The 26,456-nt window shown below is 41.9% G+C and overlaps 2 protein-coding genes across 5 annotated transcripts in view; both read right to left on the reverse strand.

Annotated features, from left to right (window-relative positions):
• The window catches only part of stk17b (serine/threonine kinase 17b (apoptosis-inducing)), a 12,635-nt gene extending 6,023 nt beyond the window's left edge, over positions 1-6,612 (reverse strand). The window contains exons 1-4 of the mRNA XM_051404048.1: positions 6,004-6,612; positions 2,225-2,437; positions 1,012-1,150; positions 141-267 (exon numbers count right to left, since the gene is read on the reverse strand). Coding sequence (XP_051260008.1) covers positions 141-267; positions 1,012-1,150; positions 2,225-2,437; positions 6,004-6,125 — 601 coding nt within the window. The 5' untranslated portion in view covers positions 6,126-6,612. The remainder of the gene's footprint in view (positions 1-140; positions 268-1,011; positions 1,151-2,224; positions 2,438-6,003) is intronic.
• A 1,149-nt stretch (positions 6,613-7,761) lies between these two features.
• Positions 7,762-26,456, reverse strand: part of hecw2a (HECT, C2 and WW domain containing E3 ubiquitin protein ligase 2a) — a 39,725-nt gene continuing 21,030 nt past the window's right edge. Inside the window, exons 12-30 of one of the 4 annotated variants that reach the window (XM_051404020.1) lie at positions 25,536-25,686; positions 24,996-25,102; positions 24,608-24,732; positions 23,746-23,931; positions 23,434-23,568; positions 22,209-22,284; positions 22,001-22,097; positions 21,650-21,733; positions 20,431-20,513; positions 19,496-19,616; positions 19,187-19,300; positions 18,475-18,627; positions 17,005-17,103; positions 16,077-16,206; positions 15,835-15,981; positions 14,114-14,228; positions 12,439-12,524; positions 11,694-11,806; positions 7,762-11,119 (exon numbers count right to left, since the gene is read on the reverse strand). In XM_051404020.1, the coding sequence (XP_051259980.1) occupies positions 11,008-11,119; positions 11,694-11,806; positions 12,439-12,524; positions 14,114-14,228; positions 15,835-15,981; positions 16,077-16,206; positions 17,005-17,103; positions 18,475-18,627; positions 19,187-19,300; positions 19,496-19,616; positions 20,431-20,513; positions 21,650-21,733; positions 22,001-22,097; positions 22,209-22,284; positions 23,434-23,568; positions 23,746-23,931; positions 24,608-24,732; positions 24,996-25,102; positions 25,536-25,686 (2,234 nt within the window). In that variant the 3' untranslated portion in view covers positions 7,762-11,007. Of the gene's footprint in view, positions 11,120-11,693; positions 11,807-12,438; positions 12,525-14,113; positions 14,229-15,834; positions 15,982-16,076; positions 16,207-17,004; positions 17,104-18,474; positions 18,628-19,186; positions 19,301-19,495; positions 19,617-20,430; positions 20,514-21,649; positions 21,734-22,000; positions 22,098-22,181; positions 22,303-23,433; positions 23,569-23,745; positions 23,932-24,607; positions 24,733-24,995; positions 25,103-25,535; positions 25,687-26,456 lie in introns of all 4 variants that reach the window. The other 3 variants (XM_051404018.1, XM_051404019.1, XM_051404017.1) reach the window with 3 other exon arrangements.

A 26,456-nucleotide genomic window follows, 5' to 3' on the forward strand; every position in this document is an offset into this window, starting at 1 on the left:
TCTATTAGCATAACACAAAATCGGTTTCCCTCTTGAGGAGCTCCTCTGACTCTTCCTAACTTTAATGTGGTTAAGCTGGTGATATCCTGTCTGATGTCTTTGAGTAATCAAAGAGTGTTTTATTACAAGCATCACCTTACCCACATATTCAGGTGTGCCAAGTATCTCTCTGAGCTCTCCGACCGCACCCAGCCTGCGTGCCAGGCCAAAGTCTACGATCTTTATGTCTCCTGGAGGAGACAGGCTGGTCAGGAGAATGTTCTGCGGCTGAGAAGGAAACAAAGAGGAAACACACGGTGAACATCATGTGCGGCAGAAAGCAGAAGTGCTGGAGAGATAAGGCGTACTTTAAACTTGTTATACATACATAACTTGTTCCCAAGGTCTCTTTGAATGCTTACTCAGTAATGTTTTTGCACTCAAAGGGAGAGGTGCTTACCTTCCTGTGAGTACTTGATTATTTGTTCAAGTGATTCAAATATATTGACCATATGACACTGTATAAACACCACCATTATTCAATTATTACATAATTCTCCACAAGAGAAGTTGAGAGAAAGTACAGAATGTCCCCCGTTGTGTTTTGTTTGCACTGTGTTTTCGATGCTGATTAGCGTATGCTGTCTGCTGAAACTGTTTTAAAATCCCCAAGCCCAGTTTACACTGGTATGACTGTAAATGTCTTAAAACACTGGAATCCACCTACAACCAGATAACAGCACTTTCATTTAACAGCCTGGTGTCAATATTGCACTCATTCTACACTTTGCTGTTGTGCTTCCCCACTTTGCCCCGGGTGAGGGGTTCTGTTACCACCCATAATCCTAGCTGTGTGCTTAACTGGGTCATGGAAATAGGAAATTGGGGTTTTGAGTGCACAACTGCTCTAAAAAAAAAAAGGGGGAATACACAGCCAAGCACTTAAGGGGGGGGATGTGGTGAACTGGGTAAAAATAGCTTCTCTGGGCTCCAGCTACACTCATGTATGTGATGTTCTGTGTGGGGACAGACCTTCAGGTCTAAGTGGACCAGGTTACTCTGGTGGAGGTGGTGGACTCCCTCCAGTGTTTGCCGGATCAGACGGGTGATCTGGGCCTCGTGCAGCAGCTCCTCAGACACACAGTGGTCAAATATCTCTCCACCCGCCGCACTGGGCAAAGAGAAAACACACACACACACACACACACACACACACACACACACACACGCACACACTGTAAATACACAAATACATACATGGAGAGACTGTGTGAATAAAACAACCATCTACTTAAATGTGTAAGGACAATAAAATACCAATTTAATGTAGTGTGTGATGCAGTTTCAACAAGAGAAACAGAAATATGATGTATTCATGGGATTGCTGGGTGGCCCTGTGGTTGTAGTGGCCAACCCATAGCCAGAGGGTCACTGGTTTGATCCTGCATGTGCCGGCAAGAAGGCAACCACCTTCCTGCTTACTCACTGTAAAGCACTGGAGGTAAGAGCGTCAGCCAAAGGTTGACTCAAAGCCCCAAAATTACACCCAGAGTACAAAGTACAAATACGATTTATTACAGTTCAGGTTATTCAAGTTTATAATCTGACGTTTCTCTAGGGCCTTTTTGAGTTGTTGTTTAGGCTTTCTTAGATCAACAAAGTGAGTTGTTCAAGCTGTTTTTGCTCTCAGGGAGGGATTTAGTCGCCTCTAACAACAAGTATCAAAGGTGTGGTTAGAAAGTCCTAGCAATTGACTTTAAGAAAAACACTGTGTATTCCTATTTACGATCTAATCTCACGTCTAGTTTCTGTTTTGATGGTACAAAGAAACAAGATGAATGACACGTCAGACGAGGAAGGACAGTTCATCTTGGAAAACGTGATTAAACATGAAAGGTCAAGACGTCAGGGCGTGACGATGCATTCAGGTCATCTAGATCTCAGCTCAAGATGAACAATAATATAGCTAACATGGGACTTTTTAGTCTTGAACGGACTGCTAATAAACCTGTTTGGAAGAATGTGGATTACATAAAAAATCCGCAAGTGTGGCAACTCCTCAAGATTGGACAAACAGGACTTTGCCCTTTAGCAGGCATTTATAGGATCATACTGCTGCTTGTGCATGTTTTTGCTTGTTTGTGGTAGAGAAAAAAAAAAAACCCTGAGCTCGACAGGTTATATAATCTATCATTTAAAATTGAAGAGGTAAAAGACTGCGTTTCTGCTTCTGCTGTGAACTCACTATTCCAGCACTAAGACGATGTCGTGATCCGTCTCGTAAGCGGCGTGCAGGTTGACAATTCGGGCGTTGTTACGGGCCATCTCCAGGACGGCCATCTCGTGAATGACATCTGCCCGGCAGTCGCGACCTCGCCTCCTCTTCCGCAGGAACTTGGCAGCAAACACTTTCCCCGTGGCCTTCTCCACACAGCGCTTGACCACAGCAAACTTCCCCCTAGGGAGCAGAAAGTGGACATTATGGTTAAGGTGCACTGTTTTTAGTCAGACAGAGATCAGATTCATTAACAAAGTGTAAAAAACATCTTTAAATGAAACTATTCTTGATCATTCCTGATACTAAGATATACCAACCTGCTTAGTTTAAGTTACGGGGCTTTGATTTGTAATATAATGCACTTACGGTGATATGCAAGTCCCATATCAATGTGTATCAAAATAAAAGTTTAGGCATGTTCATGTCTAGATGTGTAGTAGAGTGTATGGAAAGTTAAAGGAAGAAAGAGAAATGTTTTTTTTAATAGTCAGTAAATTTAACTGCTTTAAAATATTAACTTAGACCACAAAGTGTGTTCCACAATCCTTTCAAAATAAAACACAATACATTACTTCATATATTTCCAAGCCTTAATCACATACGGCATTGGTAAATAAGTGTAGCATTGGGACTAAATGGTGCTTTACAAATACTGGTAGGTGTCAGTGTGTTATCTGATGCAAGGACATTCCTAAATAGCTATGTTATAGCTGCTGCCATGTCTCGATCAATGGGGTAATTGTTCATATTACTCATGACTGCGAAGATACTATCTGCAACTAGAATAAAGTGTCAAAATTCATCACGGCTGACGGCTGACGAATCTGAAAAGCAACAATCACCAAATATATGCAGTGCTAATACGGTGACATATTACTCATCTGACTCTGTGGTTTTTAGAAAAAGGTTTAAATTTATCTCCCTGGCTTTATCTGAGCAAGAAACATCACAGTCTTGAGACCTACACTTACATTGGCCACACAAAGTAAAAACCCTTTGGCATTCATTCGTGGAAACACCTCTCCACAAGGCCTTACAACGACAGCTACAAAAGCACAAATAATCTAAAAATAACGGCATTACAAGAACCCGAGAGCAACGATGGTGAAGGTTACAGAGTACAGAGCATGAAGGACTCTTAAAGAGCAGAACAATGGCACTAAACTCCCTCGTAGCACCTCCTTTCACGCAGTCTGTAATGCACAAGCGAACAGCACAGAATGACACTGAGGAAGACTTATGTTAAATATTCATGTCTTCCTTTAAGTACCCTGGCAGTCTTTTAGAAACTCAGTAAAATAATCAGCCGGCTCCTCATCACACGAAAAAGAGCAATTTAAGACGTAACTTCAAGGCACCTTTTTTTAAATTATTCTTGACTTTTAATTATATAGTAATTAAAGGAGAACTCCAGTAATTTACCACCGCATCGTGGTTAAGTTGTGGCATCTGTGAAAAACGGATAAAAACAATAATATTAATATGAGTCAAACTCCAAAAACAGCTGAACCTCGTAATTCCCATAATGCAGTAGTTTTTTTCTTTAAGTAAATGCCCACACCTTTTAAACTTCACGCCTCAGCTTCACAACCCACATAACCCTGATGATCATCAGGCTGATTTTCTCGTGACAAAGCTCCTCCAGAGCCACAGAGGAGACCGTCAAGGTGGTTTTTATACCGTGAGTAACACTCCTAATGACAAGTAAACTCATCTTCATGTATAAAATGAACAGTCACCACATACCATCCGCTTACAAAGTTGTCATGGGTAACGTTTATGGTTTGTAAACAGCTCCTTTTCTAGCTCTGGTTTGCTCTACACTCAACATTTCGAGCTTTCTAGATGCTATGCTGACCAGTCTGACGTGTTGTGCCGGGGCTAGGTAACACACAGTTGTATCATAGGGGCTTATTTTGCTGTAAACAAGGGTTGAAGAGATCATTGGAGACTAGATAAGCAGGGGTAGTAAAGCCCAAACAAAGAGCTAAAACAAGTTGCTGGACTTACAGGTGACCCTTGTCACACCACACAGTCATTTAATTCAATGTTAATATAGAAAATAGATTAATGTTCAACCAATTCCATAAAAATTAATGACAGATTAATTGATAGTTACAGCCTGATAAAGAAATAGGGAAATGTTCCACTGCTAAAGGTCACTGATTATTAATTTAAGACTGTGAATTAATACAAATTCCTTAAAAGGTAAAAACAAACAAACAGACGCAGTTCGTGAAATACTCCACCTCAAAAACTTCCTGTTTTTGAGAAAATCACACACAAATAAGTGAACAGAAGTGGCTGGTACCATTTCTTCTTTCTGAAAGGTCTGGTTTCCACATGTGCTTCTTCCTGTTTTAAACATGAGAATTACACAGCACACACTGCATGACACATCGCTTCAAACACACCTCGGAGATCTTACGATCATCCGCCGTCAGCTGTTGCCATGGCTCTCACACACACACACACACACACACACACACACACACACACACTTCCAAACACATGACAAAGGTCTGCTGTGGCACGACGAAGTCAGGGCCTCCGGCACCGCGAGGTTTGTGTGTTTACGACGGTTAAAGCCTACAGTCCAGAGTCCAAACGCAGTTAACTTGAACTCAATAACTTTATCTGAAAACAACAACCTGAACATATATTATTATAAATGGTTATATAAAAGGACGATGTTGAGTCTTTAGTCCAAAAAAAAAGGACATTCCTCAAGTCTTCCTTCATATGTTTCTGTTGTCCATATGCAGGGTCGGGAGGGTTACTTTTAAAAAGTCTATATATATATTAAAGTAATGTAACTTGATTACTTTCTGTTACTTTGGGGATTATTATTATGTAAATAAAGACAAGAGAAAATAAATATTAATAAGAAATATTGGTGAGAGTGTATTCTACAAGACGACTGAACAATGTAACCTTTAAAAAGAAGAAAATTAAAGATTTTTAGCTTTAAAATTGTGTTTTAAAGAAACTTTAAAACTGTAATCCTGCTAATGTATCCCTACTTTTAGTAAATGTGACTGTAATCTGATAACACCTTTCTTTTAGTAACTTTGTAATGGATTACAGTCACCTTTATTGAATCCTGATTACGTAACTCAGTTGCCTCTCCAATAGTGATAAGTGGTAGTTATACATCATAAAGCTGCACATTATAGTAAAAACATCATGTCACCATATTAAAACATGATGATGTGACTTTTTTTTTTTTTACCAGGGCTTCAATATACTTCATTATAACTCTGTATTCTCACACATTTTTACCTTTTATCAACACATTACAGCTCTTAAGATTTTAATAACATGTCGAGTAAGTGTGCAGCCCCTCATACAGTATGTATACATTGCATGGCACTGGCTCAACTATCATATACACAGCATTGAATTAGTTATAGTGTTATCAGCTACAGTCCAGTTTGAAGGTGATAACAAATGGAAATGTATGACACACACACACACACACACTCAGGTTGCATTGATAAGGTTTTTCCTGAGCACTGTCAGTCAATAGCTTTGCATTATACAAATGTAAAGTGTGGTCCAAACTGTGGTTCGGAGCCATCAGAGAAGACCATCCTTAATAATGCAGCACTGTCTTTACTGTCAGTCCTCCTTAACGCCAGCTAAACTTTTCCTTTTAACAACGCAGCTCGGTGTTCAAATACAAACACTTAAACTGAACTCTTCCCTGCACAGTAACCCGGAGGAAACAACAGTTAGGACCTCACCTCCCGAGCTCTCCGGTGATTTCATACACACCCTCCATCGGCTCCGTGCTGATCGGGGTCTGAATCTCCCCGAGCAGCCCCGCGGAGAGCCCGCTGCGACTGTCCAGCCGCCTCCGAGACATCTTCCTCTGCGGTCGGTGTCCCGCTGCCAGCTACCCTCCGGAGGGGGGGAGGGGGGGTAAAAACAGGAGGGGGGCGAAAAAAAAAAAAAAAAGATGGGCGACAAGACTAACCTAAGTTGAGCTGGATAAACGTTTTAACGGCAGCTGCCCTCACTGTCTGTCACATGTTACCGTTAGCTCCCCCATGCTAACGGTAGTTTACCGGACTCCGGTTAGCGTCGACCGTCGCTAACTGAAGTTAGCTCAACGGTCAATGTCGCGGGTTTGAAAGTCGGTTCAAACCGTTTTTCCTCGACTCAACTGAAGAGAGGCCGCAGTCCGCCTGTAAAGCCTGTACCTACGGGTGGGTCCGCTTCATCCAAACTCCCGCTGCGGGAGACTATTAACTATGTTAGTAAGTTTATCTGGAGAGTTTAAGATCATCTTTTTTTTTTTTTTTTTTTTTACATCCTTTCTGTTTGACACTTCGACACGTCACTGTCTGACGCATGCGCACTGTTTGAGGAGGAGGAGGAGAAAAAAAAGGAGGTCGGGTTAATTTGAAACTTGGATGTGGTTTCTGTGTTTAATTTAACCCAGTGGTTCCCAATGTGGTCCGCTAGAGCTCGCTAAAGATACATTCTTGATCTGAAGGGGTGAAAATAATAATAAAGTTTGCCTATATCTCAGCTTTTGGTTCACTTCTGTGGAGAAAGGAAATTGTTAGAATAGGGTCAGGGTCAAGAAAATACACCAAATTTGTCAAGAAATAAGTCTATTAAGTCTGTATGATTGTTTAAATATATATATACGGACAGAATTGTATAAACAAATCGCCTAAACAGGAAATAATCTGCTTAAAATTCATCCAAATCACTCTTTTTACACAATCTTCTTACAGTTACTGAGTTCATTGTTTGGGTTTATTGCACGGTTTTGAATATAATATGAAATATCACTCAGTGTCTCTGAGTCAGGGGTCCCTTAAGGAAAAAGGTTGGGAACCACTGGTTTAACCTGTGATTGTTTACTCTGTTACTGAATGTAAGACAGTTAAACAAATAAGAAATGGATGACGGTTCAAGAAATGACAAGTATAAAAAATACCCATGGTAGGTCATAAATATGTCAAAGTAAGTCAATATTTGACTCAACATCTACAAATTATGACTTATTAAAAGTCAAAATTATGAGTTACTGCACCAAAACAGATATAAAGTCCTAAACTTTATACGTTGTTATAATTGTAACTTACCGTGAGTATTTTTTATTCATATAGTTTTTTCTTTTCCTGGCATGAATGAGCTTCCACGTAAATCTGTCCACTGTGCACAGGTACATTTATTAACATCTGGCAAAGCATCTGGAGGGCGCTGACCTCTGCAAAGAACCCGGAAAGACTGCAACTTCTTATAGCACCATGCAATTACAATTAGGTATGTACTGGGATAGTTTTTAGGTATATTTTTCTCCACATTGTCTTCAAGGGTTTGATTTATTTGGTTGCAGAAGGTTAGGACTTTAATCAAGGCGAGGTACTTCATGATGAACTGATTTTTATATTGTAGGCCACTATAAAGATAATACATGTTGTTATCGACTAGTTCAGCTGGTTCAAAACTCTTGTAAAAGATAAATAAAGGTCATGTATCATTAATCAAAATTTGTCATTTGTTCTCTTTTATTACAATCATTGGGGTGAAATGGAGACACACATACAGGAGCTTTGCATAGAGTGGAATTCTGAAAACCGGAGCCGGGTCCTGTCAGAAGATGTACTAGGAAAGACGAGAGGTGCAACTGTATTCATTTGGATGTGAAGCAAGTAATAGATCTTACCAGTCTTCTGCAGCAGAAAAGCCTCGTTATGGAAAATGTGAATGTATATCCTAACGTGAAGCGTTGTTGCCCATGCCACAAATCTGCCCCTCAAGCAAACATGAGGTGATGCTCTGTAGGAATTTGGCAGAAGCCAGAAGTGGGATGTGTTTGTTGGACTGAAATAGAGAAAGCAGGCCTAATGGTTGACTTTGCAAGCCCCAAACCTTTGGTACATTCGGTGCAAAATATATATTTATACACACAACAGGACAGACATACATATACATTTATATACAAAGAGACAAACAGGACCGCACACATGATACACAAACATGTGCTCTCACGTTTCACAAAATCAAAACAGCCCTATTGATTCATCACTGATTCATGAGCAATGAACCATAACCTTCGACCTATTACTAAGATAGGCAGACACGCACATGTGAAAGTAACAACATTTTTGAAACATGCTGCCGAGATACTCGCCATTACACTGTCATAGAGAAAACAAACTATTGCATTCACACGTTGTCCATTCCCAGAGCTAAAACTAAGTGACTAAAGCACCTATTTCCTACACCCTGTTCCCATGAGCTTAACACTCAAGGTATGACAGTGCCAGGTAAGCATAATGCCGCATGCCTCAAGTGAGCGCCACAACCAAAGTGACACAACTTAACCAGCTCCCTCACCCCTTTTTTCTGAATGGATAGCAATATCCTCATGCAAAGAAAGCTAGTAAGGACAGTGTGTTGCACTATTTCAGCATGCAATATCGAGCTATAACACAACGCCATCTAGGGGTTTCTGCCCCAGCACAGCTCACAGAGCTGACCGGGAAGATCCCGCATGCAGTATTGGAACTGGGAGGGTGGGGGGGAGAGGGGCTGAGATACGAAAGTCTGCCTCCACATCTTGCATCACATGTGGGGCTCTCTAGCACTATTCCAGCCCCTGTGGTCTAGCTCCAACAGGACTCTGTACAGTAGGTGTAATCTTGCATGCACCCCATAGAAAACGAGTATGTTTGTGTGTGTATATGTGTATGTGTGTGTGTGTGTGTGCGTGTGTGCATGTAAGAAAGTGTGTGAGAGACTTAGTGAAAGGGTCCTCAGGGTTTGGGTCGTGCACTTACAGAGTTAAGAGAAATGTTTTATCACATGCTTTCAAGACAAAACTGTTGTCTGGCATGGACGTGTATGCCAAAAGTTCTAAAATACAATATCCATACAGCCCTAAAGGCCGGTGCTTGTTCCTGACAACATCATAATCTCACCAGGTCAGGTCATTCAGGTAGGGGAAAATCACTGGTTCTTTGCTTTTGAACTTGCCATATAGTAATGACAGCACACCTTACTGCCCCCTTGTGTTGATATCTGTATCTAACCTCAGCCCCTTAACTTTCACCATCTTTGATTTGTGAGACACGTGGATCTGGTCAATTTGTCTTTTTTTACAAGGAAATAAAACAGCTTCCCTTATAAAATTTCACTTTATGGTCAGGAAAAACCCAAGAGGCACTAAAAAGATCCCACCACTGCAGCCTGACCAGGCACCTGGGCGACACCAGGCTCGTGTCTGTCAGCTAACAAGGCCTAAACCGGTGCCCACATCGAGTGAAGCGCGTCCCCATTCCTCAAGCAACCGTGTCACGTTTGATTTCCTTTCCCTCCACTTCCAACTTCCGTGTTTTCCTCTTCAGCCTGCTGGAAATCTTCCTCAGGGGGCCGAACAGAGTTGCTTGAGGTTCGTACATTCAGTCACTTATTTGGTACATTCATCACTTTCAAAGGGTGGGAGGCGATATCATCGGTGAGGAGGACGTTCTGTGTCATACTCATGAGCGGACGTCATCTGAAAATGCATGTATTGCTCGGGATAAATGTTTGTTTGAAAGACAGGAACCCTGCACTTCTGTTTCACTGAAGTGTGTCAGTAACTGCGTCTGTAGTCAGGAGTGAGTGCATCAGAAGGAAGTGCACCCACAGCATCGAGGCTAATGCTGTAATATGTGTTTGTGTGTGTAATACTGGGTGTCCATGTTGAGTATATGCAAGGGCTGCGTGTCTCAGATGTGTCTTTACCTTTTTGTGCCCGTGTAAGAGCTCCGATGTCGCAGTATTGAGGGTAACAGTCCTGACCAGCACCTGCCGTCATTATCACAATGGGTCTATGACACTGTCTGTGAATGTCACTGATGATTTGTGACTCAATGTCCAGATTATTCAGGAATCAAAACTGTGAAAACAAGTGTACTTTCAGTCCTAAAACAACTGGTTTTATGTAATTTGTGTGTACGTTTATCTGTTTGAGTGTGTACACTAGTGTATCCCCTGCTCTCAGACAGGCAAGGAGGACCAGCCAACATCCAGCTGTAAGTCTAAAATGTCACATCTTTCCATGCTGATAAAAAAAAATCTTGGGGGACACACTGGTTTGCACTAAACAAAATGTTTGTGTGTGTTTTGTGCAAAGGTGAAATGTGTGTGTGTGTGTGTGTGTGTGTGTGTGTGTGTGTGTGTGTACTATAGTTCATAATGTTGCACCCCCAGTGCAGAAAAGGACACAGTTTAGAGGTCCAGAGAGGGAGAAGGGAGCTTAGTGGTTTTTGAGCAGCTGTCTCTGAGGTGCAGGTTGGAGGAAGAGGAAAGGAGGAGGAGGAGGAGGAGGAGGAGGAGGAGGTGGTGGAAGAGGATTAAGGGAGGTGCTAAAAATCCATTAAACAAGGCCATTAACTGAAGAGATAAAGCACACATGTGGCTCAGTGAACAAACCATGAAAACAAGAAATTGTACGATACAGTTTTTCGAACCATCCTCCGATTCCCCGCCTTTCTTCCAGAAGGTGATCGCTCGACCCGCTTCCACTAGATACATGAGAGAAAGGCAGAGAATCGGAGCGAAGCCTGCGTGCTGAGTGACAAAAAGCCAGTCGGTAAAAACAGCAGTTATCCACGGGGGGGGGGGTTAGTTGCCTTTTGAGGATATTAGTTTTATTTTCCATGTCTGTCCTATGGTGGGAAAGGTGGATTTCCAGATGCTTCGCTTGCCCAAGTTAAACCTGGGTGTGAGCTGATATGAGGCTACTCCAACCCGAACGTGCTCGTTTCCTCTACAGCGGTAACCAGCTTCTCGTACAGCATGGAGAAGGAGGGGTAAGGTGGGAGGTCCAGACGATTAAAGCAAGTGTGAGCCCTATGGAGACACACACAGTGACAGATTAACAGATCAATAGGACATTTAACATTTAACATGGTGACAGCTCCACATTACAAATAATAAAGAAAGAATAAAAATTAGATGAGACAATGCCTTAAGGATAGGACGTCTGACTTGTATTATTCGATTTGGTACAAACTTTAATAATAAACCACAGGTGGGAATATTGGTAGAGAGAACGTTTAGAGCCATAAAGATTGAGTGTTTTCTGTTTCTTAAACGTAACATATTGGTCCCATTAGTTAACTGAATGTGAAGGAAAGCCCAGAGAAAGAGAAAGGATTGTTGTGCACATTGCTAAACACGCCTCTATGGCCTATCGCGCACACTAAGGACAACATTCCTAACTGTTTAATCTTGTTAGTAATAATCAATATTTCATATTGCAAGGGAAGGCTGATATGAAATATAAATGTGGGGTGAGGAAGAAAAACAAAAGGCCTTTCCTCCCTCCAGCAAAAAGACAAAATACACAACCCTCCACCTTTTTGTCTCTGTTCATTTTGTACAGTCTCTAAAGGCTACGTAGTCGTCCCATTAGACATCCTACCTGGGTAAGGAGGTGATTTTCCCCCATTTCTCCACACAGAATCTGCGGGGTCCGTTACTGCCCCGTAGAGAGGCAAATCCCTCGTAGGGAATACTGGAGGTGCCTGTCACGAACTAGAGAGAAGAAGCCCATTAAAGTCAAGAATAGCTTGAAAGCAGCATCCTAAATCAGTGGTTCCCAACCTTTTCTGTGATCTTAGGTGACATATTTTATCGAATATATATAATATACTCAAATTAATGAACACAAACAGTGAACTGTAGTTTGTGTAAAACGAGTGATTTGGATGAATTTTGAGCAGAATATTTCCTGTTTAGGGAATTTTTATACAATTCTCTGTCTGTTTTATGTATTTTTTCCCACAATTTTTAACAATCATATTAGTCTTATTGTTTGACAAAGCCATTGTTCTTTTGTCTCTGACACTTATTAGACAATTTACTTTTCTTCACAGAAGAGAACCAAATGCTTAAAATACAGGCCTATGAAACTTTGGCGACCCCTAGTAGGAGTCCCGACCCCCAGGTTAGGAACCACCGTCCTAAAACATTGCTATTATTTATGACATCAATTTTTACTTCTACATATTTCAACATAAAACATAAAATTGTATAATCTTGTTACATAAAAGACTGATAAAAGTAACATCTTTCTGCAATGTGAAGCACGACTCTGCAGCGCCTGCAGGGCACCCGGCCTCCACACGGGGGCAGCCCGTGTGCATGCGGTCACCCACGTGCCATACCTGCAGCAGCCTCAGCCTCTGCTCATTGTTGAACCTCTCCACAGCAGCCCAGAACCAACGAATCACTATGTGGTTGTCATGGTAACCTGCGGGGAGATAAATGATGATGGTGCATGAGTCAGATGAATAACAAATAAAGCCTCTGCCCCCCCCAGTTCATCACCGCTCTTCCTCCTCCAACAACCCATCTCACTTTTTCTCCACATTTTTTTTTGAATGGGCTCCGCTGTTTAATGTTTAATGGCCGGAACTGTTTTGTCCATCTGAGTCGATTCCTCTATTAAAAGAGCCTCACACTGAGTCACGGCCGATTGTCAGTTTGAGTTCTCCTGTCTCCTCGCTGCTGGCGGCTTTTCAACTGTATTGGCCAGACCCTTAAAAAGCCTTTTAATGTGATCTCTCACAAATGGTTCGGACACTGGCGCTTGCATCCTTGTACTGTACACAATATATATTACAATAATTAAATAGCAATAACTCCCCAAAGTTTCAAGTGCTCATTATACAGTACATTACAGTGGTTAGATATATATTCTCAAAACAACAACAAACAAACAAAAGAATCAGTATTTAGTGTATAGTTAGTTAAAATAATAACAGCAATAGTCACAGGGAATCATTTTTACCTTTTTAAATTAATTGAAAGAAAACAGATTAACATTTCTAGTTTTCTGGACTTTTAGTTTGAAAACTGTAAAATAAATTGAACTGAACGTTCTCCCTGAGAGGTGCATCGGAAATATCTAAACTCTGTTCATGCTACATTTAGGACTAGATGTTGCAGAAGTAAGTTGCCCCTCGTGTCCACTGGATGGATGCGGTTTTGTGTCTCTGGAAACAATTCAGAGGGGCTCCATCTGTTCTTCAGCAACCACATTTCTCACATTGTTTGGAGAGGTTTAGCTGACATTTCTTTGCTTTTACAAGCATATTGAGCAGCTCATTTATGATCAGATTGAGAACAGATCCTTTGTTGCTGATCTTTACTTGTTTTAACTTCATTTTGTATCTGTATTTCCTGAATATCATACATATTAGTGTAAGGAAAACCTTAGCATTCCTTAAGAAAAGTAGTTTTGCAAGGTATGCTGGTGGCCAAAGTTTAAGACTAACTTAAGGTTAAAACCAAGCTCTCACATTCAGTGGACACACTGACTGCAAAGGTCAAAAATCATATTGCAAATACTTTGACAAATACTGCAATTGCAAAATGATTCACCGTTAGTGTGAATCATCATTTTAGCATCACATTTTTCATTTTCACTGAATAAATCATTAAAATCCTGATAATGTGACATTTGTTGGGGTATTCAGCACCAAACAAACATGCTTTCTGTAGAGAACAAGGTTTGTAGTGCTACAGTACTTCATTATAATGTTTAACCTTTATTAAAGTATTGCACCTTCTGCAATTTGGCTATATTATATCAATTATATTTTGATTAATTGTGCAGTCCTGTTTACAGCTAGTGTGGAGATTGCCGGGTTTAATCCTCAGAATGGCCTTCTGCTCAAAACTGAGGGTCCATTAGTGGTTGCACCTTAGCGGCTTCAGGTTGTGGACTGAAAATGAGCCAGTGTATGCATTTAACTTTGCAGGTTTTCTCCACGTTGCCACACTTTTCACCTGCGTCCCTGCTCTGTTGCCTCGTTGCCTCCCTGCAGCTGTACATACCTCCTCTGTACTCCGTGTTGTTCCTCCAGTCTGCCAGGTCGATCTCCGCAGTGCCTGCAATCACCAGCTCCAGCTCCCTGGCGTCAAACACAGACACCAGTCGCACATCCACCACCTACCAAACACACAAAGAGACAGATGAACACATGGCATCACATATGGTGCAGCCTTTATCTCAGTCTTCCCACATACGTCAGGTTGTTTGAGGGATTTCAGAGCACTCACACAAGCACTGTGGAGACACAGATGGCAGTCGGATAATTGTGGGAAAAGTTTCCATCAGTTTGTTTACACTAAATGTTGGGTTTGATTTGTTTAGCAAACCAAGGCTTGTAAACTCACATTGACACATGTAGCCCACAAAGACCCGGTAATCTGTCATCCTGCCACGCAAGGGACTTAAGCGGGGGTTGAGTTTGTACCAGTAATGAAAACACATGAGAAAAAGCTGAATATGAGCATCAGTCCAGATTACAGCCCACTCTTGGTTCACTTTGTCATGTGGAGCTCCCACAGCATGAAGGACTGTGGGCCTTCAGATGTCAACATCCATCTTATATAGTTATAAACTGGAAGGCCTTCTCACTCGTGCAAATATTTCAGAGGAATACACACACGTTTATCTGTCATTATTTAGAGCTTGAACAGACCGCTGCAGACATTCCTGGTAGGAATGAGTCCCACGCAGACACTCTGTTTGTTATACAACTACTGTATGTTCACTGCATTCACTGGAGACATAACAGGGCATGCAATAGCAGGGTTCCCGCTCTTTTTAAGAAATCATTTCCCAGGAGTTTTTTCTTGACAATACAAGACAGCACGTGCTCACACACGGTGGTCATCCATCCACATTGTTCTCACCACAGTTGACCTTTCCGCATTCTGAACTGACAACAGTTTACCTCTAGCTGTAACAGTAATTTGGCCACAGCCGAGGCTGAAATATTAATAACATTTTCCAGGATATTTGGTCATTATAATTATTTTACATGTGTTTCCATAAGCCCACTCAATGCACAAAGCGCAAGCATACATCCACGATGAGCAAGATAGTAAGCAGAGGTCAAATGTGGACCAGGAGAACCTCTTTTCTTCCAAATTATTGAACCAGTTTCGTTCAGGATCCAACAACAGTCAACAATAAATAATCTTCTTATTAGGAATAAAATAAAAAATAGACCTGCCTGCTGTGTAAACTGTCTATGGATGAATAAGGACGGCCTATGCTGCTGTATTTTATCGTTGGCCATGATAGTGGTACTCGGAGAGCCTCATATTTCTGAGGTGGTTCGCTGTGTAAAAACTTTGCGAAAGGCTGATCTATGCCCTATGTCTACCCCCTACATTTCCATGGTGAGCAGGTACCACAGATGTCTGGTGAAGAGCTAATAAGTCATGATGCAGTTCACTAAAATGCAATGCTGCTTTGTCATTTGGGTTTATCACAACTGCTTTTAGCCTTCCCAGTTGAAATGTAATGAAATATTATGACACCAGTTGCTTGCTCAAAGCACTGTCACTGAAAATGCCAGATGTTGGGAGTGTGGGTGGAAGGATGCTCCTGGGGCCTTGAGTCCCGATGCAATGACGCAACCAGCCTGCGTCATCGGTATTGATCGTGGCATATATTATAGCCATTATGTGCTGTTGTAAAGAAGAAAAATCTTACTTATTGCCCCTTCAAGAGGGGCTCAGAGCACCGATGTTAAATGCTGTACCTCATAGAAGCCTCGGACCAGGCTCTCCGTCTGCTGGGCCACTCCTCTCTCTATACGCCACTTGACCATGCGCTCAATGTACTCCTTTTTGTTCTTCTCTGACACAGGGATACCAGCCCCACCTGGTTTCAGCTCTCTCTCTGTAATCTGCAGAAGCACATGCAGGACATGGACGACGTCAATCTTAAATGCAGATTTATTTTGGCCAGACTGCGGTCAGAAACTGAACAAACCCCGCCCACCTGTCCGAAGACCTCCTCATTGACGGTGAAGGTGAGGTCCAGCATGTCTTCGATGTCGTTGTCCTTCATCCACTGCAGGCTCTGGTGGAACTCCTCATCCAGGAACTCCAGGTCGCTCAGGTCACACGGGCTGCATGACGCAGGCAGAGGGGGTCAACAAGGTATTGATGGGTTGCCCTACTCATAAACCATGGCTGATTGTAAGGAGGGAGGTCAAAGGTTAATTGCCCGATGTATAAAAGCGTAAGACAGCTTTCTCCAAACAGTAGTAAAATATAACACACAGCGTGACAAGACAATATGTTTGCTTAAATTTATCACGTAGCAGGATAAACCCCAGGAGATGTACTACGCAGTTATGAGGGGTGTGAGATGCTTACAGAGGCACACAGGTAATAAATTAAATTCATCTAAAGGTATCGTTTTGATCATGTTTCCCCCTAAATGTACCTTTAACCTTTTGAATTTTAGGCTGTTTTTTGGTTTTTCTGCTAGAAATGCCATCCATTAGCATGTTGGTGGTACTATGTCTGTTTTAGGACATTCTTAAGAAAATGCATGTGATTGTTATTAGAATGTAAAATACATTTGTTTGCTTGATAAATGCTTGTCTGCACAATAACAGTGGAGCCAAGAAAAGCTCCATGTGGCTAAAGAGGTTAAGAACCCTTATTATTACATAAACATCTGTCCTTAGTGCAGACATTTGGCAGGGATTTAGGTTGTTTGGACAAAGCTATTAATAAGGACACTGCTCCCACTGATAGGAAACCCAGCCAGCTGCTGGCTGAGAGGATCTGACTGAAACACTCATATTCTCAGCACGGCCTCCGTGGAGTTAGTGAGGGGGATCTGATTGGAAGTGCTGGTGCCCCGCAGGCTGGTACGGAATGAAAAGTCAGGGAGGGAAGCAGGCCGAGGGACTTACATGCGAAGAAGCCCCTTGTAGAAGGGTCGGGTAAAGAAGGCATCCAGCAGGTACTGATGGACGAGAGCCAGGCCCAGGATACGCCCACTGAAGCGAAACCTGGACACAGCACAGAAAGCAAGGGTAAACGCAGGCTTCAGCATCAGAACTGGATTGAGCAGTCCCCTTCGGATCGAGAGCTTTGAGTACCAGATCGAAGGGGTTCAGATGTTGACAGTAACAGCAAAACATAGCAAACTGATTTTATAGCTCCTCTCTGCGGATGCATACACACTGTGGACGTTAGTTGGCTTGTGTGTACATGTTGATGCGTGTGTGTGTGTAGCATTTAGCAGGCTTAAGTGAAATTTGAAGTTCACTTTCCAACTGAGGATGACACCGTTTCTCACAATAAATAAAATCCCCCAAGATTTACCGTGAGAACAATGCATCGAGTCAGAACAGTGCTGAGGTCTGCAGTAGAGACCAACTGCAGGGTTTCTGCATCTTTAGAAAGGTTAAATTTAACACTTTTGACCAAATGCAATTTAAGACTTATTATATGACAAAAAAAGCACAAAAGATATAAAGGTTAATTAGTATTGGTTCCAGGTCGGTTTCATTTTGTAGTTGTTACAGCATGATCATCTTAAAAATACAACTTTATACAAGTTATGTTAACTTTATTAATCCAATCCATTTTTGAGACCTGTCAAAATCATATTTAAGACATTTTAATACATTTCGAGGATTTTAGACTTTGTAAGACCCTGAACTGGGCCAGCAGGGAAAATGAGGAGCCGTGCAGCTTCCCACCCACTTCACACTTTAAAGACGCCTTGCTAGTCTATATTGAGAACTTCTCTAACATCAGAAAGATTGTCTCTACAAGAACACAAGTGACTTGACATCCCTCAGTTTGATAAATGCCACAGCTTTGTCCAGCATGTCTTCTTCATCCAGCTTGTCTAATCTGCCCATCCATTCATCAGTCTGTCATCCATCTATCCAACCATGCATTGCTCTAGTGGTTGGAGATAGCATATAATTCCATTAATCCATTCACATTACAATCTAATCTATATGGTTATCGTATCCAGTAACATGTTGTTTTAGAAGGGAGGAGATTTAGTTTCCAGCTGGTTGCATCAGAGTTATAGTACACGGCTGGAAACTAACTTTTTCACCACCTTCCCTATTTTCCCCATTTTATTTTTATCGGCCGATGCTGATTGCCTCAAAATGCCAGCTAAACGGCTATCATCAATCACTTCATCTGTGCAACCAAGTGTCACTGAGGCAAAACTGACTGGTGATCCAAATTTTCCACACAGCACCCCACAAAACACTTCTATTTTGGGATCGGCACAGAGAAGTCAGAGCAGACAGGATGAACCCTTTACAGCAAGCAGAGCAGCAACTTAAACAAACACACAGTACAGACAGAGTGTAGATACAGTACATAGACACATACGTATATGGAAACCTCACCATTCGTGGTGGTTGTCTACGAAGGCCGACATGGGGCTGATCTGGACCGTGTACGTGTCATTGGCTGAATATTCAAACAGGCCGTAGTACGGGTTAAACAGCTCTCTGGATACCAGGAAGAAAAACTCTCTGGAGGGTCCGCTGTAGTCCAGCCTGCAATCATCAAACATTATAACACATATGTATGTCAGTAGGAAGAGTGAATCAGCTACTGTGCAATCACATAAAGCACTTAAAGGAACAATGTATATTATTGGATTCTGGTGAAGAGAAATCTGGAGAACTGGTGGTTACATCAGAAAAGATACACCCCCACAATCATCGAGTTCTTGTGCAATTTGCAGCAAAAAAAACATACAGGATTACACAATTAACTGCTAACAGAGGATATATCATCAGTCATTCTGCAATCACACAATGTAATAACACAGTAGAGCTGCTGCCAATCATCTCTGTACCAAGCTGTGTTTACAGTAACTCTTCAGTAGTAGTTATTTTCCCTCCCACTGGCTCTCATTCACCAGAAGACTGTGGATTTACTGGGCTGTTATCAGATGTGTGTGTAATTGTACATTTTGAAACTTAAGATAAGAACGAATGCTCAGCAAAACTCCCCTGGATCAATTACACTTAGCAAATACACACATTTCACACCCGCACTGTCTGAAGCATGATAAGGAGGCGAACTGGGAGTGAAACGCGGCTTTCTCACCCGTCCTCGCCCACAAAGCTGACGTAAAGTTTACTCCTCTGTAGGTCTTTACGGGAGTAACACATGATCTGGTTAAAGGCGTCCTCCAGGAGGTGGTCCCTGCGTATGATGAGCCTGGGAGCACGCACACACACACACACACACACACACACACACACACACACACACACACACACACACACAGATCCAGCAGTGTTAGACTTGATGTGCTTTTGGGTTCAAGCTGACTTTTTTTCTGAGCTGTTACATGTTAATTTAGACAGTTCCTGCACACAGTAAGTCTCTCTCAATTGTAGGGTTTCAACCTACTTGACTTTTCCCGGCCCCTGTCCATAACCCTTACTCTCCAGCTTTCGATAGAAGTTTCTCAGTTTAGCCTCAAAATCTCGCTTGTAGGGAGCAGGAGCGCGGGCGTTGGCTCGCTGGGTGCCTGAGATATAAATGAGAGAGAGAGTGAGGGGAGACAGAGAGAAAATGGACAATGAAAACCAGGTATCAGGCACAACAGAGCGCTAAACAGACAAAGAAGTGAGTCACAGACAGATTGGTAAGGAAAAAAAAGGATAACAGAGACAGGGAGATTGAGACAAAATGAAATTTTAATGATCCGGAGCGGAAATCAGCTAAAGCCTAAAGGGATGAGGAAGAATTGGAATCCCAGAATGGGAAGTACTGTATGCAGGTTAATCTTGGATTGTTATAAGTATCATTTATTGGAGAGATGAACAACAATACCTCTGTGTATTGTTGTTCATCTCTCCAATAAATACACATCTCTTCACCTGTCAACAAAAACAACAATAAGATGAGAGGAAGTGTGCGTGTTTGCGAGTGTGTCAACTACCTCCAGGACACATCTAACCCTCACCAACTAACTATTGTAGTAGACAGGATGAGTTGTTTTTAGTAATTTTTGTTGTAAAATCTGTTGTACACTTGAACAAAAATGTTTATGATCATTCAAGGACTTTAAGAACAGTATTTGTATGTGTGTAGAGGTTAGGGTTCATGTCTTATGCTTTGTTTTATGTTAGCCTGACACCAACCCCTGTTATATACGAAGGTACAAAGTGCATGGCTTCTTTTATTTAATAAGACAATGAAATATCCTATTTTATTTAGTATGTAATGTAAACCAAACCTCATGGCGTGATATTTAATAACAAAGGTAAGAATTTAATAAAGGCTTTAATAAACTTTGTGTCTGCGTCACCACGACTGCACCGAGGGAGACGGCAACCTACCGGGGGAGCTCTGCGGAGAGGAGAGGCAGTAATTCGGATGGAGTAACGGCGGCACGTATGACATCACCTCCTCCTCAAAAAGGCTGGAGACGAGAGAGACGGACACACACAGAACACAGGCAGAAAGAAACAGGCGTATAAGCAGTGGTGGAAGCAAAATGCTCGTGCATTAAAATGGTTCCTGTCAGCCTTTTGTTATTATACATGATGTTTCTGGATTAATATCACTGCTGTTGCATTTTACTGCTGTAGATGTTTAAGATTGAGCTTTTAATTTAACTGCGTTATATACTGTTGGGTACTTTAATCTACAACATCGTATATATACAGCGCATCTCTCTGTAACACGAGTTAATTAAACAGCAGCAAGTCATACATTGGTGATATGTAGGATCATAATTACACAAAATCTGTGTTTAAATACTTATAACCTGCCATGCTAAGCCTCTAGAGTGAATATGTGGAAGGTTTGAGACTCAGTGTGTGTACCCATACACTCACTTTTGGGGGCCCTCCTGTAAATGTTGTCTCCCCTTTTGCTATTGTGCTCGATGGTAAAGAAAAGCAATGTGGTCGTATACATTTCCGTGTTTTAACCTCTGTTAATTTACGTTAAGTTTACTTACTAGCCTAAACTTATTTCCTGTGTCTTTTAATTTGTGTAGGAGCTCAAGTTCCATGATCACAACTGATCTTTTTGGTCAGAATAAACAGAGATCATTTTTAATGCATTTTCCAGCTAATAAAAGAAGGTTTTAATAAGATTAAGAAGTAGGAGAGTGCCCTCAACCCATAAAGGAAACACTTCATCTTTCAGTTTCACAGGTACTTCTGAAAAGTAAGGACAGTATTTGTCTCTGAGATGTAGCAGAGTAGACGTTCCCGGGGTAAAGCCGGGGTCTGCTTGAGGTACATGTATATGTATATATATAATTTAGTACCTCTAATACCTTTAATTTGTACTGAGGTACAGTACTTGAGTAAATGTACCTAGTTAAATTCTACCACCGCACACAACAGCAAAGCATTAGCATAGGTGGATAAAATGGGAGTTAGACTTGTATTCCTGGAAGTGGTGGAGCCCATTGGTTCTAATTACATTTTCAGAAGTGATCAATAACCAGACCCCCACCCCGACACACACACACACACACACACACACACACACACACACACACACACACACACACACACACACACACACACACACAGGACTCACCTCAGCAGCATGACGAGGTCAGCGTCGCTGGAGAGACGAGCCAGCCCACTGACTCCCTCACTGCGAATAAACTGCACCTTCTCCCTGCACACACACACACACACACACACACACACACACACACACACACACACACACACACACACACACACGCACACACACACACACACACACATTAGGGGCTAAACTGACACAATCCATTAGGATTAAAGGTTAACTGTGTGTTCAGGGTGACTGATGATGATGATGATGATGATGATGATAATGGAGGCAAGCAAGGCTAGAGAGGGGGAGAGAAAAAGGGAAGCGACGAAAGACTGGAGGAAGAAGGGAGAGAAAACAGAGACGTACTTGAGCGAGTGGTTCCTGGCGAGCTCGGGTTGCCTCTCCTGCAGGATCTCCACGATGTTGGGTTGCCGTAGAAACGCCACTATCTTGTCATTGTAGGCTGGAGAAGATTAGGAAAGTGCATTCATATCTGTGACTCGTGTGTTTATGTTTTCATGTTCACACTCGACTCTGCCTGACTTACCCACAGGCACCACATCTTGGTACTGACTTCGACTGGAGCCGCTGAAGGTGCTGGAGGGGCGGGGCATGACGGGCGGGTTGGTTTGGCGTGAGTCGTCCACTACCTGTGACAAAAGAAAGCACTACAGTTCAGGTCGCATCCTAGTTCTGAGACCGATCCACCTGCTGGTCACACCTGTTCTCACCTGTTCCACATTTCTAATGTTTCTGGTTTTCCATCACAAACCACATACAGTACATAAATGTAACATTTCCCAAGCTGCCATTAAGATCAGTTTATTCCAGTATTGTATTTGTTTTGTCGAAGAATGATCAGAAATCTGCATCAGGTGTTTATATGCTACAGTATCCAGGTTTCTCAAAACCAGGATAAGGCCTTAACCAGGATAGGATGTTTACATGCATTAAACACTATCTCTAGTCCGCACTCACTGTACTGTATCAGAAAACCAAACCTTGAAAACAAACTATAGGTAATCCTGCAGATTGTTAAAAAAAGTTATGTAAAATTAACAATTATTTTCTGGCAAAAAAATCTATTTTCTGATATTCCAGAAAGCACTTGAATGCCTCACTGAGGAAGAGTCCCTGCTGCATTAGTATGCACTGCACAGTTTTTTTTCCTGAACAGAAGACCTTTCCAAAATCCATTACCTTAGCCTGATAATTAAACCCAATGATGTTGCAGCTTCTATGGATTAAGGAGGCAATAAAAGCCATCTATCATGTTCACTATGACCCCTAGTGTTTATAGTACTCATACTAAGGTATAGCTACTAATTTGACAATAACTGAGTGATGCTTGTCATTCCTGTGTGCAGAAGAGCTTCGGAAGAGATGAGAGGAAATAAGACGAGAGCAATGGTGCATCTGTCTCAAATTATATCAACATGAGAGGGATCAATTGTTTGATATACAGCGTGTCTATGAAGATTTATCATCCCTGTGATACAGTAAGATATCTAGGACTAAGTCAAAGACAGCTGGATTTGCTGTTTTAGTCCTGAAATCAGTTGATGCATTGTACTCAAAAAAGGTAAAAATTAACTAAAATTAACTTTCTCCCGCTGACTTGCAATCCAAGTAGCACTGATGTCATTGCTCCTCCACAGGGACCCTGCTTGTGCCCACAATGCAGAAACTCATGAAGCATTTTTCTCCTTCAAACTGGCCTCTATAAACATTGCAGTGTCTCTGCTAGCCTTTAAGATGACTCCAGGTGACAAGTGGTGCAGTGGCGGCTAGTCTCTCACCTCCCCGGCACTGTGGCTGCGCTGGCGGCTCAGGTGCTGGCGGTGGGCCAGCAGCCCGGTGGAGCGAGAACTCTGGAGGGGAAGCCGCGGGTCGATGAAGGTCGTGGAGCGACAGTTGTGATCCACAAAGAAGGGCTGAGGATGGAGATGCAAAGAACCCACAGTCAAGCACTATGTGTACACAGAAACACGTAGAGGTTATAAAAGAGCCTACTGGAGCAGAGATTACAGTCAATGGATACACATGACCTTCATGGCTGGGGTAATCCCAGGTCAAAGGTGAAAGGTTAAGGGTCAGACACACACACACACCTTCCCAGTATGGTCGTGCTTCATCTCCCAGCCCCGGGGAAGCTCCAGCTGCTTGTTGGAGAACATGTTGAGGAAGGTGACGAGGTCGCGGTTGTGCTGGTAGCGCTCAAAGTAATGAGCGTCCCGACGCACCTTACTGATCATGTGCTTCAGGCAGGTGTTGCTCGTAAACATGCGGTAGGCACTCTGGACGGAGAGGGCAGACAGGTGAGGTCATCAGAGAGGAACGGGAGGCACATTTTCAGTTCATTCACTTAATTTTAACAGGTGTTTAAAATTGTGTTAGAATAGTTTAAATGTCTCTTTGCTCAAGTAACTGAATCTAAAGTTTGAATCTTTTTTATATTCGCTGTTTTGGAAAAATCATAACTACATAAAACAAAGGAGTGCCACCTGTATTGATCTCAGTCATATTGTCCACATCAAGCTGGAGACTGAGTTTGAGTTTTCAATAAACTAAGATTTAAACAATTGAACATTTGTCATTTTTGTCTAAAAAATGACAAATAAAGCAATCTCTTAAAGGATCAATTCACCTAAATACCAAACGACAAACAAAATCTAATGTAATGTATTCAACACCACCCCTAGTTACATATAACAATGGTCATTTTGTTTCTACTGTGTGTGCTCAGTTTCTTCTGTATCTGCCCCTTTAAGCCCGCCATGCACATAAACTATCAGCACAGCCGGGTACAACTGGAGGTAAGTTTGATTTGTGATTAGTGTGAATTTACCCATAATAGTATTTAACTTTAAAAGATAGAACAGAAAGATGCAAGCATGTCGTGAGTTTGCATTTTGCTTGTATGTAGACAGATTTATGTAAAAGGAGAACGAGGTGAAAGGTGCTCAGACTGACAGGGTTAGAATGCAGCACGGTGAAGAAGTCGGGGCTGCACAGGAACTTGGCGCTGGGTGACTGGAGCAGCAGCGAGAGACGCGAGCGCCCGCTGGAGTGAGCGACTGCACTGTCTCGTCGGTATTCTGCAACAAAATCAACACACACCAGTCAAACCTGGAGACAATAACAAAAGCAGCATTACATATCCAACAATATGTGTCAGGAAAAAAGACTGCGGCTACTCTGAGATCATTGTGTATTAAATAATAACTCTCTCAGACTGCTGGTGCACCATAGTATTTCAAGAGATGAATCATTCTCAAGAGGTGAGTCACTGAATGGGCAAAATGAACACAAAGCTCTTGTAAATGAAACCTCTAATTTGTCTGTTTTTACTGAAACTAGCCTGAAATGGAGTGAGGCATCAGTTCACTTTCTGGTTCAGGAAGCAGGTCAACCGGGGCTTCCTCTGCCCGATCGCTGTTGGTTATGGTCCTCCTGATGCTCTGGTACCTGTGATAGAGCGTAGAGATGAAGTGCAGTTTTCCATTATTTTAGTAAAGGAGGTGTTTTGAATTGTGCACTATGTATTTAAACACAAAGGATTTAATGTCTGCTTCAAGGGTTAAAAAATGTTTTTTTGTATTTTCTGCTTGTATTTTCCTGCTGAAAGCCTTTATATCTTTGTTGATTCGAGGTTACATTAGTATAAAAACCTCAAGACAAAGAGAAACAAAGAGAAACCCACAGGCAATGTCCCATTAAAGAGAACTCATAACTAAAATAGGTCTGTGAGGGAACATTTTGTTTTGGTTCTACTCTGTTAAAAGCCTCTGAAACTGACATGATGACAACCTTGGTTTAGTAAGATATAATATATACTTCTAGATAATAATTCATAATAACATGATGGTCACTGCAGTACAGTTCTCTTTGCGAAGCCCACCTGCGGTTGAGTTGCTCCATCTGCTGAATGGAGTTGGAGCGGGTCAGGCCCTGCGGGGCAGGAGGTCCGGTGGGACGCTGCCACGTGGTGGTTCTGTTCACGTGGTCCACGAAGAAGATCCTCCCGTGGCTGTCGATCCGAGCCTCCCAGTCTGAGAGGCAGTTCATAAGTGATACACAGTACGGTTTAATGCCTCCGGGGAAAATAACAGTACAAATACAGCATCTCCTAGGCAACAATTAATGACATCAACCACTAAATTATAATAAAAATACAACTCCAGGCTGTAATGAGACTTCATACTTCACTTTCAAGTAATCTGTGACAAGAAATATTTTATTATTTATCTTTTTCTTATCTCATTTCATAGACTATATTAGTGCATTCTGTGTCAAAATTAGCATTAACAAGAGAAATGTTAGTAGGCAAATCCTCAAAATGAGAATGTTCAGCAGGTTTAATGTTTACCATGTTAGTGTGTTAGCAGGCTAACATTTGCTATTTAGCATTAAACACAGCACACAGCCGAGGCTGATGGGAATACCATTAGATTTTTGGGTATTAAGTGATAAACCAAATTGAAATTTTGACCTGTGTGCTCGAGGAAAAGTCAGAGAATCAACACTTATTACAATTCACTTCACTGTGGCATTAGATGAAAGGTCGCAGGATCACCAAAGTTATTAGAATTTATCCTCTGGGGATCATTTTTGCAATTATCAAGATATTTCAGTGCCATTGGTGGACCGGAAGACATCCCTGAAGCTCCACTAGTGTGACTAAGAAGAAAGGACAATTTATTCACACCTTTTTTTGTGTTTCTTCACCTTTTAGAGTGAGAAAGTGCTGTTATTCATAACTATTCTTTGGGTCTCTGGGATCCATCTGTGGTCCAGGATTTGTGGTTTTAATTAGAGTCAA

This window comes from Dicentrarchus labrax, unplaced genomic scaffold (assembly GCF_905237075.1).
Source record: "Dicentrarchus labrax unplaced genomic scaffold, dlabrax2021, whole genome shotgun sequence".
NCBI lineage: Eukaryota > Metazoa > Chordata > Actinopteri > Moronidae > Dicentrarchus > Dicentrarchus labrax.